Source organism: Dama dama, chromosome 24 (assembly GCF_033118175.1).
Source record: "Dama dama isolate Ldn47 chromosome 24, ASM3311817v1, whole genome shotgun sequence".
Taxonomy (NCBI): Eukaryota; Metazoa; Chordata; class Mammalia; order Artiodactyla; family Cervidae; genus Dama; species Dama dama.
Genome location: NC_083704.1, coordinates 53739958 through 53755439, shown reverse-complemented (window position 1 = coordinate 53755439; position 15482 = coordinate 53739958). Strand labels below are relative to the sequence as shown.

The following is a 15482-nucleotide window of genomic DNA, read 5'->3' as shown; positions in this document are numbered from 1 at the left end:
TCTGAGGTAGTTATTTCTCCTGGAAATCTTGATTCCAGCTTGTGATTCATCCAGCCTGGCATTTCATATGATGTACTCTGCATATAGGTTAAATAAGCAGGGTGGCAATATACAAACTTGTTGTACTCCTCTCCCAGTTTTGAACTACATCTATATGTATATACATATGTAGTTGTATGCCTTCTGCTTGTGTCCATCTGTTTAGGAGTCTCTTTTTGGACATTCTCTTTAATCACAGTCTTTGTACTCTAAGTCATATTTTAGCTAATGATGTAACACATAATGATAATTATAACACTGGAAGCAGTTCACAGTGCCTGGAAGTGTAGTGAGTGCTTTACATGGATTAATCCTTACACTAGTCTATGATAGTAGAGAAGCATCAAGAAGAGTCCCACTTATGGGAGAGTCAAGATACAAACTAGGCAGTCCATTATCAGAGTGAATGCTCCTAACTACTCTGATGTACTACCTTCCTTTGCTGTGAGAAGAGACTAAGTTGACCATCCTCTGCACTTAACCATTCACTATTTTTAGAATATACTATAGGAAGAAATAGCCAGGAATCTCTTTTATAGGGTGAAATTTTAGTGAACATGTATTGTTTCTCACTGTGCAGCATCTCTGCCTTCTTCCACTGAGGACAGTTCTTCAATTTAGCTTTTGGAAACTGCTCTTCTTCCATTGAAGAAGATCTTAGAAGGAAATCAGCAGTCTAATTAGATCACCTGTTAATCATTTTCTTCCTAAGATAATGAAACAGGAAACTAAATGGTACTGTGTTCTAGCGACTTCTAGGAGAGAGAAAGCACTTTGCTCTTAGGGGAGAATTAACATGTTGGATATGAACATTTACTTGGCTCAAAACTACTCTATTTCCAGTATCTTAACACCATTGGTGTTGCATGATAGATCCTCAGCAAGTGTCTTTGGTGTGAGTTGGTGGATATATGGGTGAATAATTGATTGGACAAGCCAGCTAAGGTTTTCACAATGCTAAGGTAGAGTTTTCATAGATACCATTCTCCAAACAAGCTCCTGGAGCCTGCATGTGGTGCACTACCACTGGGCACATCACAGCCTTACTGACTTTGATCCATGTGGATTTTTTCTTAAGCTGTTGTAATGAAAACATCTGTTTTGATTGGATTATTTGTACAGTCTTTCTTTTTGTTAAGTTACTGTAATATTGAGACCACCTCATGTATTTTGTGACCACCAGAGGTTGAAGAATATGTATGAAATCTTTATTTTTGTATTTAAAGAAGTTTTCACAGCATGACTACAGAAAATTTGTAAAATATTTTAGGTTGATAAATTGTCTAATTTCACTTTCTTATACAAATACTATTATCATTTTTGTGATATTTCCACTGTTTTTCCATATGCATGTAAAAGTATTCTGAATATTTGATATCATAACTTCATTATCTTTAAATTGTAAATTGCTTTTTAAGATGAGAGAGATAGGAAGGATGGGCTTCAACTGTATCTTGCTCTCCATGACACTACTGCCTTTACATGCTATAAGTATTAGAAGCCAGAGGCCTGGAATTATTTCAGAGAAATTAAGAATAGGAAATTATTGAATTGAGTACCTCTTTGATGTATGAAGACAGGAAATAAAATCTCTTACAGATTTAAGTGCATTAACTTCAGGAATCATATTCGATGGCATGGTTTTACCTTTAAACTATGAACTATTGTAGTTAAGGCCAACAGTGTATTACTGATTTTCTCATCATGAGAAACTAGACTTTTTTTTTTAGCATTTAGTACCAAAAAATTGTTTCACTCACATTTCTCTATTGTAGAATAAAACAAATTATAGTAATAGATAACAGAAAAATGAGATTTTTATCCTTTAATAGGAAAATAGGTTTATTTTTTCTTGCCTGCCAAAAACTATACATCTAAATTTTAATTTTTGATCATAGTAATCGTACTAGTCTGTATCATTAGTGTATTTACTTATGGCTTCTTCATGTAAGTTTGAGTTCGCATTTTTATTTTATCAGTCTTATTACAATTTCCTGAACCTCTCGATATAAAATATAAAAACCTTTTCCTATAAAATAAGGTGTAAATTATAAATAAAATAATTTTGCATTTTGGGTGTATACATGGCTTATTTCAAACAGGAGTTTCAGATCTCAGTGTAATGTAGTAAAGGTTTATTTCTCATTGGGAGTTTTATGCACAGAAAGAACCTAGAGAATTTGTTAGCATATGTTAGCATATTCTGAACATAGTTCAAAATCTAGGTGAAGAGAAATATATATATACTTCTCCTTCCATCATCTGTGGAATACTTTGCCGGGTACAGTAATCCATAACACTTGTTTTAGAGTAGGGTGATTACAGAGCAGCTCTGAAAGCCTGATGAGAGTTACAGGCCCTCTGCTCAGAGAAAAAGAATACATGAACACATGCACATACTTGTATAAGTAGTTGGAGGGGGCCACAACCCCCTAATTCCATTGGCCTCCAGCTTTAGAGCTGTCTTCTAGAGAGTGAGAAAGGACTTCATATGTATTGAAAAGAAATTATATACCATATTTGAACCCAAGAGCTCTTCCTGTCCAGAGCTATTTCTGGTGTCCCATATTGCCTCCTAACCAACCATTAATCATCATCACTTGTTCCTTCTGCCCAAGTTACACCAGATCTTTTAAGTTTTGTTTTCTTCAGTAGCAGTGCTCCCTGGTTAAACTTCCATCTAAAATGTCTTAAGATATTGGCTAACATGTGGTGAAGTCTTTACTATAACCCAATGTCAATATTGATTAAGTTGAAAATGAGATAAAACCTAACCAAAACCTGCATTTCTTTGAGTTTAATGCTTTTAGGAGGTGATGGTTTTCCCCTTTTTTGTGGCCATACCACATGCCTTGCAGGATCACAATTCCATAACCAGGGATTGAACCTGTGCCTTGGCACTGAAAGTACAGAGTTTTGGACCTCCTGGAATTCCCAGGAGCTTATTTGTATTTGACTTTGAATTGCATATCTACTTGGACACTAAATAATTTTTTTATCCTAGTGAAGGTAATGCATGATTGAGCCTTGTTCATAACTGTAGGATGGGGGAAATAGAAAAATAAATGTGACTTATTAATGATATGAGAAAATCCATCCATAATGAACTCAAGCAATCTGTTAACAAATGTGATACTGAATGAATCCTTTTTTAGCATTACAGGGAGAACTGCTTGATGACTAAAATTGTCAGTCTTAAAATTCCTAGCCTCATTTATTTATCTAAAGGTGAACATTGTTGTTCATGTCTGACTCTGGGAGTCACAGTTAAGCTGGATAAAGGCATGTTCCCGCTAAGGCAGCATCTTAACCTCTGTCCACAAGGTCATGGCTGGCATAGGCTTCCAGGCACATAAAGAGAGGTGAGTAATCTGAGGACTCGGCATGCTGAATGTGGTCTTTCTCTTTCCTAGGCACTTGGGCCTGGATCTGGTACCTCGAAAGGACTTTGAAGTAGTGGACTCAGACCAGATCAGTGTCTCAGACCTCTATAAAATGGTAAGAAATATCACACAGGGTAGTTTGTTCCTGCACACTCAATTTTTTTCTCTCTTATTATCTCTACTTACATTATGAAACAATATTGCTAAAATCATTCACTTTTGTTTCAAGAGTATTTAAGGGGGTCTTCCTTATCAGGGCAGTACCTAGCGTACTCAGTCTCTAGAGGGAATTACTGTGTAGGACTGTTGGGCTTACTGTGATGTCTCAGGGTCATTTCTCAGGTGGTTTTGCTGGTGAAGAGAGCTCCTTCAGCATGAAGAAGTTACTAAAAGAGAAGATACTGAAGCTGAAAAGAGCCAGTTATTAGTTAATGTAGTGATTAACCCTGGAAATAAAGTACCAGCATTTCTTTAGAAACTTTTTTATCGAGTTATAGTTGATATACATTGTTGTGTTAGTTTCTGGTGTATAGCAAAGTGATTCAGTTTTATGTGTGTATGTGTGTGTGTATTCTTTTTCAGATTCTTTTCCATTATAGGTTATTATAAGGTATTGAATATAGTTCCCTGTGTTATAAGTAGGATGTTGTCTATCAGTGTACCGGTACTTCTAAGATAAATCTTTAACTATCTGTTGGTTATTATAAAAGTGTATTGAATTGATTGATGCAGGGTGGGTGACATTTTGCAGGCTGAGTCAGAAGAAGTAACTAAAACAAAGGTAGGAAATTTTAAAGTAAAACAAATAAACATAAGGAATCTCAGGTGATTATTAAGCTTAGACTAAGGGACTTGGTCAAGCCTCACTTTGAGGAGAATATATTTGAGGTGAGACTGTATTGGTGAGAATTACAAGTTTTAGAAAAAATTACAAATTTCTGTTAAGAAAATGTAATATTTTTAGGGAACACAGAGGATGCAAAGTATGTTGCTTGGTCAAGGACCACAGAAAATTTGCCTAAATAAAATATACAAATAACATATCAATTGCTTCTGTATATTTATAAGAATACAAAAGCATTTGTGTTCAGTTGTCATAAAGTGATAGGTGTGAAATTAAAGATGAACATGACATTCTTTTTCTTAAGAATATCACCATCTAGGATATTGGTTGCTCTTTCTAGGTTATGGAGGATCAGATAATATTTCTTCCCAGGACAATACAAGTATGATTTTGCATACAAAATTCTACACTCAATTTTAGGGAATTGATAATTGCCTCTGAAACCCGTGCATAGTCTCCATGTTTAAAAGTTACTCTAGTGGGATCAGATAGACCACAAACAAGAATGTTTATGAGCTGCATGTAATAATTAAGATATACACTCCTGCTGTTAGAGGGAGTGACTGACATCCTGGGGCTGGGAAAAATCAATGAAAACTTCCAATTAAAGCTTCCAAGCAAGTGATACTTAAGATGAGTCTTGATGGATGAGCAGGGCTTCAACAGAAAGACAAGCCAAAAGAAAAGACATCCCCAAATGGCACAGAGCATAGGGAAGTAGTAATTCTAGCAAACTGTAAGATATTTGATAACTTTGACATGTAAGTACGTGTTAACAATTGTGAGATAAAACCAAGAAAGAGACATCAGCCAGATCATGCAAGCCTTTGTAAACCCCAAATTGATAGAACTATTAGTCTGATAGAACCATGAAGTGATATGATTGGATGTGGGTTTTAAATGCCGAGACAGTATAAAATGCAGAAGACTGGAATGAAGGAGGAAAGAGACCATGGAAATGATTTCAGACAAGAAATTAGGCAGCAATAGGAATGGAGAAGAGATACCATGGAGAATGCAGATAAATTTTGATGATCAGCTAGATGTGGAGAGTGAAGGAGACAGAGAATCTTGAAAGTAGAAGAAAAAAGAAATTTGTCACTTATAAGAAAACCCTTATAAGACTAACAGTGTGTTTCTCAGCAGAAACTTTGCAGGCTAGGAGAGAGTAGGATGTTACAAAGTGCCAGAAGAAAAAAATCTGCCAACCAAGCATTTTTCACCCAGTGAAGTTGTCCTTCAGAAACAGAGGAGTTAGGAAGATTTTCCCAGACACAGGAAGGCTACAGGAGTTCTTCACTCGTAGACCTGCCTTACAAGAAATGCTGAAAGGTCTTCAGGCTGAAATGAAAGGATGCTAACTAGTAACGTAAAAACATATGATGATGTAAAATGCAATGGTAAAGATAAGTACATAGTCAAATTCACAATACTCCAATACTGTAATATGGTGATATATAACTCTAATATGAATGTTAAAAGATAGAAAACATAAAAATAACTATAACCACTGTAGAAAATAGAATGAAAGTTCCTCAAAATATAGAAAGTAGAACTACTGTATGGTCCAGCAACCCACTTCTGGTGATAGGGCCAAAGGAATTGAAATCAGGATCTCAAAGAAATAGCTTTACTTCCATGTTTATTAAAGCATTATTCATAGTAGCCAAGACATGGAAAAAACTTGTGTCTTCATTGATGGATGAGTGGGTAAGAACAATGTGGTGTATATATAGAGTGGAATTATTATTCAGTCATAATAAAGAAGGGAATCCTGCCATTTGCATCTTGGATGAACCTTGAGAGCACTATGTTGTTAGGTGCAGTAAGTCAGAGAATGGCAAATACTTTATGATCTCACTTGTATATGGAATTTTAAAAAAGCTGAATTCATGCGAACAGTAGATTGGTGGTTGCCAAGGGCTGGGGAATGGGAGAAATGAGGAGGTTTTGGTTGAAGGGTACAAGCTTCCAGTTTGAGAGCATTGATTTCTGGGAATCTAAAGCATGGTGATTGTAGTTAACAATAATGCATTATATACTTGAAAATTACCCAAGGAGTAGATCTAATTGTTCTCACCATAGTAACAACAACAGAAGGGTAAATGTTAGATGAGGGAGGTGTTAACTAGCCTTGTTGTGGTATTCACTTTGCCATATATACAGTATCAAGTCACCACAATATATGCTTTAAGCTTATACAATGTTTATGCCAATTATATATCAATAAAGCTAGAAAACATTTCCCAGAACTTACAGATAGGAGTACTTATATTAAAAAAGCCTTAATATTTATCACTTAATAGTGACACTTCAGCTCACTAAAGCTGAAAGCTTCTGGAGAGAAAAATAGGTCACCTGCTAAAGGATTTGTTGTAAGAATAGCATTTGTCTTCCTGATAGCAATATTGAAAACTAGAAAATAATGAGCAATTGCCTTTAAAATTCTGAGGGAAAATAAAATTTAACCTAGAATTCTGTATTTATTCAGCCACACTATCCATCAAGTAGGGAAGTAGCCTAAAGAAAACTTTGGTTGCTCAAAATCTCAAACCTCTTTCTTTGGTCCCTTTTCAGGAAACAACAGAGAAATAAGTTATTTATTTGAAATGAAGAAGTAAATGAAAAGATGCTTAAATGTCCCATCCAGGAAAGAGATTCTAATTCAAACAGGAGGGGCAAAGAATTCATAGGTTAACATCAGTGGGAAGGCTCAGGATGACAGTTGTGTGATAGACCTAGAGAGTAACTGGTCCGTGTAAAGCAGGAGGGCAGCCAGGTGGGATCTCCTACTGAAAGGTGTTTTATAGAGCTGTGGGCAGGGGGGTGGTTGTAGAAAAGACCCTATAATTTAAATCAATCCAGTATAAAATCATGAAGTAGTAGAAGAAAGAAAATTTAATTGAAGTACATTTCCTTGGCTCAGAAGTGAACTATATATAAAAGTTATAATACTATAAACAAGTTTTAACCATATCTCTGAGCTACTGGGAAGACAGATGAAGGGAAATAGATGTAAACAAGTGTGCAAATCTTCAGCTACCATAAGAAGCCAGTAGATGAATCTCAAACTGGATTTAAAAAAGAGCAGTATAAATATGACATTTTGAAATATATGATAAATGCTAGAAAAAAACACAGTAAAGACTAGAAATTACTTAATCTCTGGGGAATGGGATTGGGTGAATGGAGGACTGATTTTTTTATTGCAAGCCTTTAAAGGTATTTAACTTTTAATCAATTAATATTTTTTTGGAAGATCAGTGTTTATACTTCCATTTCTAGATTTAAATCAATTGATTAGATTATTTATTATAACCATCAAGCATCATTTCGTTGGTGATCCTGACCAGATATATGTCTTACATTTCTTTGTAAGCCTCACAGTATCTAACACAATTCCCAGTGTATATAGCAGGCAATTAATTGTGTTATTCAACTAAATAGAATGCCTCAAGCTGCACTCCCCTCCCCCACCATGTCGTTAGACCTCCATGAACTAATGTACCAGAGACTCCAAAGAGCTAAAAACGACTTCTCTGTGGGGTAAAATTTGGCAGAGGCAATAATATAGTCCATACATTTTTAATTAACGTGTATTTTGTATGTATATTGCACTTAGGATATAAAGATGATTAAGATAGGTACTTCGTGCACTGGTAGGGCAAAATCTGGAGTTGGGTAGCAAACATGGGAACATAATACATTAAGGCTCTAATACAGGTGGTGATGGTTCTGAAGAGGGAAGTACTGTCTGGCCAACTGACTGCTTCCTGACAGTAGGGGAGTGGTTTCTCCTTATGGTGCCATGAAAGACATTCCAAAATGCCAGTTCTGATGCCATTCTCTGGCCACCCATGGGTGTGCTTTCGGACTCGGTTGAAGAGTTCTCCCCAGATTTGATACCTCTGAAGCCTAGGATGATGTCTGTTACTGTCAACCGGGATGAGTTACACTGAAATTAGCTGTGAACTCCCATATATAGTTATAATTGAATATTAATGATTATGAATTGGTAGTCACTTTGAAGAGCTAGTCAGTAAACTCACTTGAGAATAATGACTTAATGTAGCCCCTAAAAATAAAATAAAGCAGTGGAAAGAGTTTCAGGCCAGTAACTTCCTTCCCAGTGGGATATGGGTCAGTAAACCATAGAAAGCTAGATTTTTTTTTTTTTGAAAGCCTGTTTTTTTTTTTTTTTAAAGCTTTCTTGTGACCTATTTTATATATGGGGTATTCTTTTGTACATAAGCATTCTGTGTGCTGACTTCTCCAGCTGGTGGCGATCTGTTTTAATTATACTTAATATGTATCATGGGAACATGTATTCCCATGGATGAACATTAATAGTCGATAATAATTAGCTACTATAGCTAATAATGCACATGAATATTTAATAACTACTACAGCTAGTGAGATGCACTTAATATTTAATTGTACTTCAGTTTTATTCAGGGTTAAATATATTTGGTAAAAGAACAAAACCATCCTAATCAGCAGCCGTTCTTACCCATGTGATATGAAACAGTCCACCAAAGCAGTGCTGTCTCACTGCCTCTGGGGGCCAGAAGGAAGCAGGATAGAAACTCTCATTGCTGAGTCTGCCAAGACCAGGGACCTGAAGAATGGCTAACCCTCTATTCTTCCTGGCATTCAGGGTTTACTTCTGAATGTGGCAGACTTTTCTATAAGAACTAATTATAAAGAACACCACCAATAATAAGAAGAATACTAACTGACCCTAACGGTGATCAGCCATTTAGAGTGTGTACTGTGCTGGGTGAACCTGCACAAGACCCTGTGAGGTTCAGCTCAAAATGCCATCATCACTTTACCGATGAGGAAAGCGTGAGTCAGGGTTTAACCAGGAGTTCTGACTCTTGCACTTGGGCCCCTAACTACTGTGTCATGCTGCTTCCCATTATGTCATTTGAACCTCACAGTAACCTTGTGAGGAGGACAGTAAAAGCTTTTATTTCATTTTTATAGTCAAGGGGAATTGCCCCTTGGAGAGCGTAAGCAATTTGTCTGAAGTTTCACAAGCAGGTGCGTGTAGCTGGGGTTGGAATCTGCTTCTGCTGACTTCAGCCAGCCGCAGAGGAGCAGCATGAAGAGATGTTTGGGAAGGAGCCTCTCGGGGTTGAAGGCTCCACCTCCTCCAGTGGAGAGCCCGAGGACGTGTGTCACACAGCACAGACGTGGTACAGTGCGTGGAGAGGACAGGGGTGAAGCGAAACTCCGGCATCGAGCACCCACCTGTGACTTGGCTGATGCTCCAAGCTAGAAAGGCCTGGGTGTGAATCTAGACTTGCCACCTTCTTGCTGTGTGGAATCTTCAGTACCTCACTTCCTCATCCTAAGCCTTAGTTGCCTCTGTCAAATACAAATGACGTTTGTCTCACAAGGTTATTACAATTAAATAAGATCATTTATGTAAAATATGCATCAGAATGCCTAGCATATAGAGGGTGCTTTAAAAAGTTAGTTGCTTTATGACTCAGGGAACTCAAACAGGGGCTCACGACAACCTGGAAGGGTGGGATGGGGGGTGGATGGGAGGGAGGTTCGGGAGGGAGGGGACATGGGTGTACCTATGGCTGATTCTTGGTGTTTGACAGAAAACAACAAAATTCTGTAAAGCAGTTATCCTTCAATTAAAAAATTAAAGTGGCAACAAAAGTTAGTTTCTTTCCCAGTTGATCTTTTTCTTTCTTTCCATAGCATTTATCTAGCCGGCAGAGTGTACAGCAAAGCACATCTCAGGTAAGCAACCTAAGACAGGCCTCCCAGTCTTTTCCCTGAATTCTTTCTTTTGAGAAGTTATAAAATAGGTATGCACCAGGAAATTACTGACTTTTTTTTAAAACCACTGACTGCTTTATTGTGACCTAAGGAACTCTGATCTCCTAGCAAACTTGGCTAGTCTCCACTCCTCTGTGCAAATTTACACAAGAACAATTGAAATGAAATAGACAGAGACACTAAAATGAATCAGTCTGAGAAAATAAAAATGGTATTTAGAATAGTAACTATTACTATCTAACAGTGTAAACCAAGTACATCAGGATCGTGACAGCATCTCCAAGAAGTGACTTTGAAAATGGTTCTCTGGAGAATTTAGATGTATGTGGCCTGGCGGAGATTTTGAGTTCACTCCTCAACTGGAATTACTGTTCCCATATCTCCTTCACTCTGTTTACTTTTCCCAGCTGTGTATTTGCCTGCCTCAAGCCAAGCATATTAACACAACACCTGCTACTAGCAGAGACAACACCTCTAATCTCTCTTTCTCTTACATGATCCCCTTCAGCAATATGAGGAGAGTTAGTCATTTCATTTTCATTTCATTTAGGGTCAATATAATAAACAACTAAAATAGAAGTCACTGTCTTTTGCCTTCCTCGTTAGGTGGATACAGTGCGCCCACGTCATGGGGAAAGCTGTCGGATACCAGTACCACATCACTTCTTCCTCAGTCTGAAGAGTCTCACCTACAACACCATTGGGGAAGATACTGATGTCTTCTTTTCCTTATATGATATGAGAGAAGGCAAGCAGATCAGGTAACAGTTGCTAGAAGCTCTGGTGAGGTTGAGACTGTTTTCAAATGCTATGTCTTGGATCATGGGCATCTCTGGACTTCAGAGAAGATAGATGTACAGAGGAGAAAAAACAAGATGAAGTAACCTACTCTTATTTGGCTGAGGGTTTTCCTTCAAATCCAGTTATCCCTGAAGTCACAAGGGACCTCTTTTGTATCCTGTGCCTATTTCCCCCTCAGTCTTGGCCATCACCAGCTCAGGGAAAGAAGAGGATGCATCTGTCTATTCAGTGCCAGAGAAAACACAAAGGAGAAACATAGAACAAAGCAAATTCAGCAAAGAGACCCTGCTCTTGAATGCAGGAAACCTTGGACTCTACTTTGCTGCATTTGAGAGAGGGGGTTCCCAAGGAAACAGGCTAATGTTGTTCTGTCTGAGGATAGCCCCAGCCCTCATTTTCAGCCCGGCACTGTAAGAGGAAGAGCATCTTCTGGACAAAAGGAAAAGTTGTACTGACTCCATCATTCCTTTTTGCCTTGGGTTGGAGGAGAAGCCACATAAAGAGGCTGACATGCAATAGACCATGTGTCTTGACAGAGCAGTGAGGCCCTTAAGCATGAGCCATTGTGGCAGTGCTTTTCCCCTTGAAAAGTAGGGAGAAATCAAGGCAATACTAGACTTCTCTTCCTCTACAGTTCAGCAAGGCTCTGATGGGGTGAGAAGACCTTTGTGGGGAGCCCCAGCTTTTCTTTGTGGTTATATTTGAGGTAGAGCAGAGAGAAAATAAATCTTGGGATACTTCTGTATTGGTTGGGAACTTTCTGTGATAAGACTGCTTTATGGGTGGTGGTGGTTGTTTTACTTAAGATTTGAAAACAGCTGTTTTACTTTTCCAGTTGCGTCCTATACATTTGAGAAAGTTTAAAATGGAAGTTATAACAGAGTACAGAAACAGCAGTTATTTTGTGTGTTCCCTGGTACCTCTAATCTTGACTATCCTGCCATGCCTGCCTCCTTCCAAAGCCCTGTGTTTCACTTTGACATGGGAGTAAAATGATACACTTAGTGACGAGAGCATGTGGAGCCTTGTCACCAGTGGCTCCCAGTATGTATCCCAGTAGATTCTCACTGCTCTTACTTTTCCACTATACCAGAGGTTTGTAAACTGTATTATTTATTTTTGTGTATGGAAGAATCCTTTCTTCAAGCTAATTTCTATGAGGAATATCAATAAATGAAAGAGATGAAATAGAACTACTCAATTGTTGAAAGGGAAAATAATAGGAATCTTACAATGTCCATGCCCCTATCTAGGGAGTACCCTGTGAAACCACTGAAAGTCCAGGGGTGACAGTTTGAAAACCAGAGCACAGTATTTGTCATCTTTGAGTACCAGGGACTATTGTCTTCTCTCTCCATGATCCTAGCACCACGCACTGTGCCTGTGCCTGGTACTTTTTTTTTCTTTTTAATTGGATCTACTGTACAGAAAAGACTCAAACCCAGTCGAGGCACCCCATTGCTCTGGTTTGTAATTCACATAGAATCATCAATCCATGCAGTTGTTTTATCTTTGGACTTATTGTTTATAATTTAGTCTCAAGAAACAACAGAACATTTTAAAAGAAAAATATTTAAAAAATTGTTTTAGAGTTCCTGGAAATTATCAGGTCATTTAAAATCCCTACATATTAGAGAACTATACCACCTTGAGATTCACATAATAAAACTGTAAGCTTCTTAGTTGAAAATATACACTTTTTTAGTTTTAAGAGTGAGCTATTAGGTAGATTTTAGATCTAGGTTTAATCAATAAACACTCTTTCTTCTTTCCATTAGGATTTGTGTAGTATGTAAGGTCTTAAAATTTTTAGGTCATTGAGCTGGTATTATCAGATAATTCTGCTTTCGTTATGATTAGTTGTCAAATTGATTGCATGTTACTTTTCTTGGAGCAGTTGTCAGAAGTTGCAAGAGATTAGGGAGATACATCACATCAGATGTACCAAGAATTGGTACAGAGCAATTGGTTTGTTTCTTATCCTCAAGACAACCCCTTGAGTGACTGTTTTTCCACTCAGATATTTCTAGTCTAGTCTCCAGTGGCATGGTGCTAGTATTCAGTAGTGCCAGAACACTCTCCCCTCTGTGCCAAAGAGTACGGGAGATATTAGCTAAACCGAAGACCCACTATTCCTCTCCTCTAAGTCTCATTGCTGATTTCACAGGCAAATCTAGAGGGGCTAAAGTGAATGACAGATTGCCAGCCCACATCATGCATTTTGATACATGTTGACTGATGAGTATTGGATAGTCTGCTGGAGGTCAGAAGCAGCAGCTGGCAGGGCCTTGGTAGCTCTATTTTTCATTCCATTTCATCATTCCAGAATCATAAATATTTAGCCTTGAAATCTAAATCTCTAATTAAGACCTCTCCCCTGAGCTTCAGGTCCTCATTTCTTTTTTCCTACCCGACCTATGCCCTTGGGTGTCCTTCAGACATTCATCATCGTTCCTAAACTGCGTTCATTTTCTTTTCCTCACACATATACTTTCTCCTTAAATCAAGTGAAAGGCATTTGCTCAGAGATCCATGTCAGAAACTTAGGGAGCCTCTTAGGCTCCTCCATCTCTATCTCCTCTCTGTCTCTTCTCAATTAATCACTGTATCCTGTTAACATCTGTCTCCTGATGCCAATCAAATCACTGCCCTCGCTTTATCCTTGCTGTCACCCAGATCCTTCATGTTTCTCCCCAACATAGACTCCCTGAATCTGTCTTTCTTCCCTAAGTTATCCTCCACACCACTGCCATACTTCTTTTTTAAAAATGAAAACTGTTCATGTCAGCTCCCACTTAGCCTTAAAAACCCTCGTTACTTAGCATGGCGTAAAAGACCCAGCATATGTAATTCTGCCTATTTCTCTCACCTTATCTCCTGATGACTTATTTCCCTTTTTCTAAACATGCCTTGCTCGTTCATACCTCTCTACCTTTGTTGGCTTGGTAAACTCCTGTTCATTGTTTACAACTCAACTTTATGAAACCTCCCTCATTCTGTTTATGAATAGAATCAGTCCTGGGGCTTCCTTGTGCACGTGATGTCATCCTGCACCTAACTTTCTCCCGTTACCAGATATTATATTGTAATTATACACACACATATAGATTTCCTCCACTGGAATGGGAGCTTCCTTGTATGTCTTTTGTTCCATTTTCTCCCTAGTGCCAAGCATAGAACTTTGAATATTGGAGCGTTAGTTATTGAATGAATGAATAAGTCCATCCATCAAATAAGTACCAATAAATCTCCTGTGAATCCAAGAAATTTTCATGTAATTGAACAGTTTAGCAAGCATTTACTGAGGCTTTCTTGTTTGTGGGCCCCTGCAATACCTGCTGGGGATTTAGAGGAAGAAAAAGAAATGTCTCTGCTGCTAAACAGGTCTGAACAAGGCATTACAGAATTCCTAAAAGATGTAAAACATGTTATTCCCAATTTTAAGTACCAAACAAACAGAGTGGAAAAGTAAGATGGGCAGATGACTTATTGACATGTGGTAAGACTTTAAGCAAAATAAGAAGCCAGGGAAAAACAAACAAAAAAATGGAACCTATTAAGAGAGAAGTTTTTATAGAACTTGTCAAGCTGAAAAAAAATGAGAAGTCCTATCCAAATCCTGGTTGTTTTATATATTTTTTCTAATTAATTGTATTTTAGACTGATTTATATTTATGATTAAATTGTATGGTTTGGGAAAGAAATACAGCCAGCTTTGCAATGATATACTGGGAGAGATGGCTTTTTCTTTGATGGTGAGCTAGGTCAGTTGTCACCAGGGTTTTGAATTCAACATTTGAGAAACTATTTTTTTTTAAAAAGGAAAAGAAGTCAGGGAAGAAACGGGTCTTTGAGAGACTGAGAAGACCTCAAGGGTTCTTGGAGAAAATGAAAGTAGTTGAAAAAGAGTGGTCAGTATCCAGATAAGGTATTAACTCGTTTGTTCAACTGATATTTATTAAGCATCTACCGAGTATTGTTTTAGATGCTAGGTACGCTGGGATGGGCAAGAGAAATCTGCTTGTCTTCCTGGAGGTTATGAACTAGTAGAGAGACTAACTCTTTCTAGTAGAGAGACTGTTGAACACATGGTCACATGAATAAGTACAAAGTTTAAAAACTGTCATAAATGCTATAAAGGAAAAGCATGCATGGGGCTGTGAAACCTCATGTATACTGGAGTTCAGGGAAGGAAGCTCTTACGGCATCCAAACTAAGGCTTAATGTTTGAGTAAAGAAAAAAAGAGTGGATAATGTGATCTAGGCAGAAGAAGGTTTAGATGCAGCGAAGAACTTCGTACATTCAGAGAACTGGGAGGCAGTCATCATTGGTATACAGTGAGTGAGAAAAGGAAAGGACATCATAAGAAAAGATAGTCAGGGACCCGATGATACAGGGCCTTATGGCCATAGAAAGATTTTGGATTTTATTGTAAGTTCAAGAAGAGAAGATACTTAAGCATAAGAAGTCCAAAAGCTTGAGTTACAAATAATAAAAATACGAATGCATATGTATAGGAAATTGGAAGAGGCTATTAGAGCTAAGAAAAAGTTGATGTTGATAGTTAATTCCAGGTCTTAAATCTGTTTCTTTACCCTTCTTTGTCCATAGT

General features: G+C 37.7%; 1 protein-coding gene across 1 annotated transcript in view; it reads left to right on the top strand.

Moving 5' to 3' along the window:
* DOCK3 (dedicator of cytokinesis 3) overlaps nucleotides 1-15482 on the top strand; it is a 246611-nt gene that overhangs the window by 80882 nt on the left and 150247 nt on the right. The window contains exons 6-8 of the mRNA XM_061127771.1: nucleotides 3453-3537; nucleotides 9988-10029; nucleotides 10675-10829. Of these exons, the coding sequence (XP_060983754.1) occupies nucleotides 3453-3537; nucleotides 9988-10029; nucleotides 10675-10829 (282 nt within the window). The remainder of the gene's footprint in view (nucleotides 1-3452; nucleotides 3538-9987; nucleotides 10030-10674; nucleotides 10830-15482) is intronic.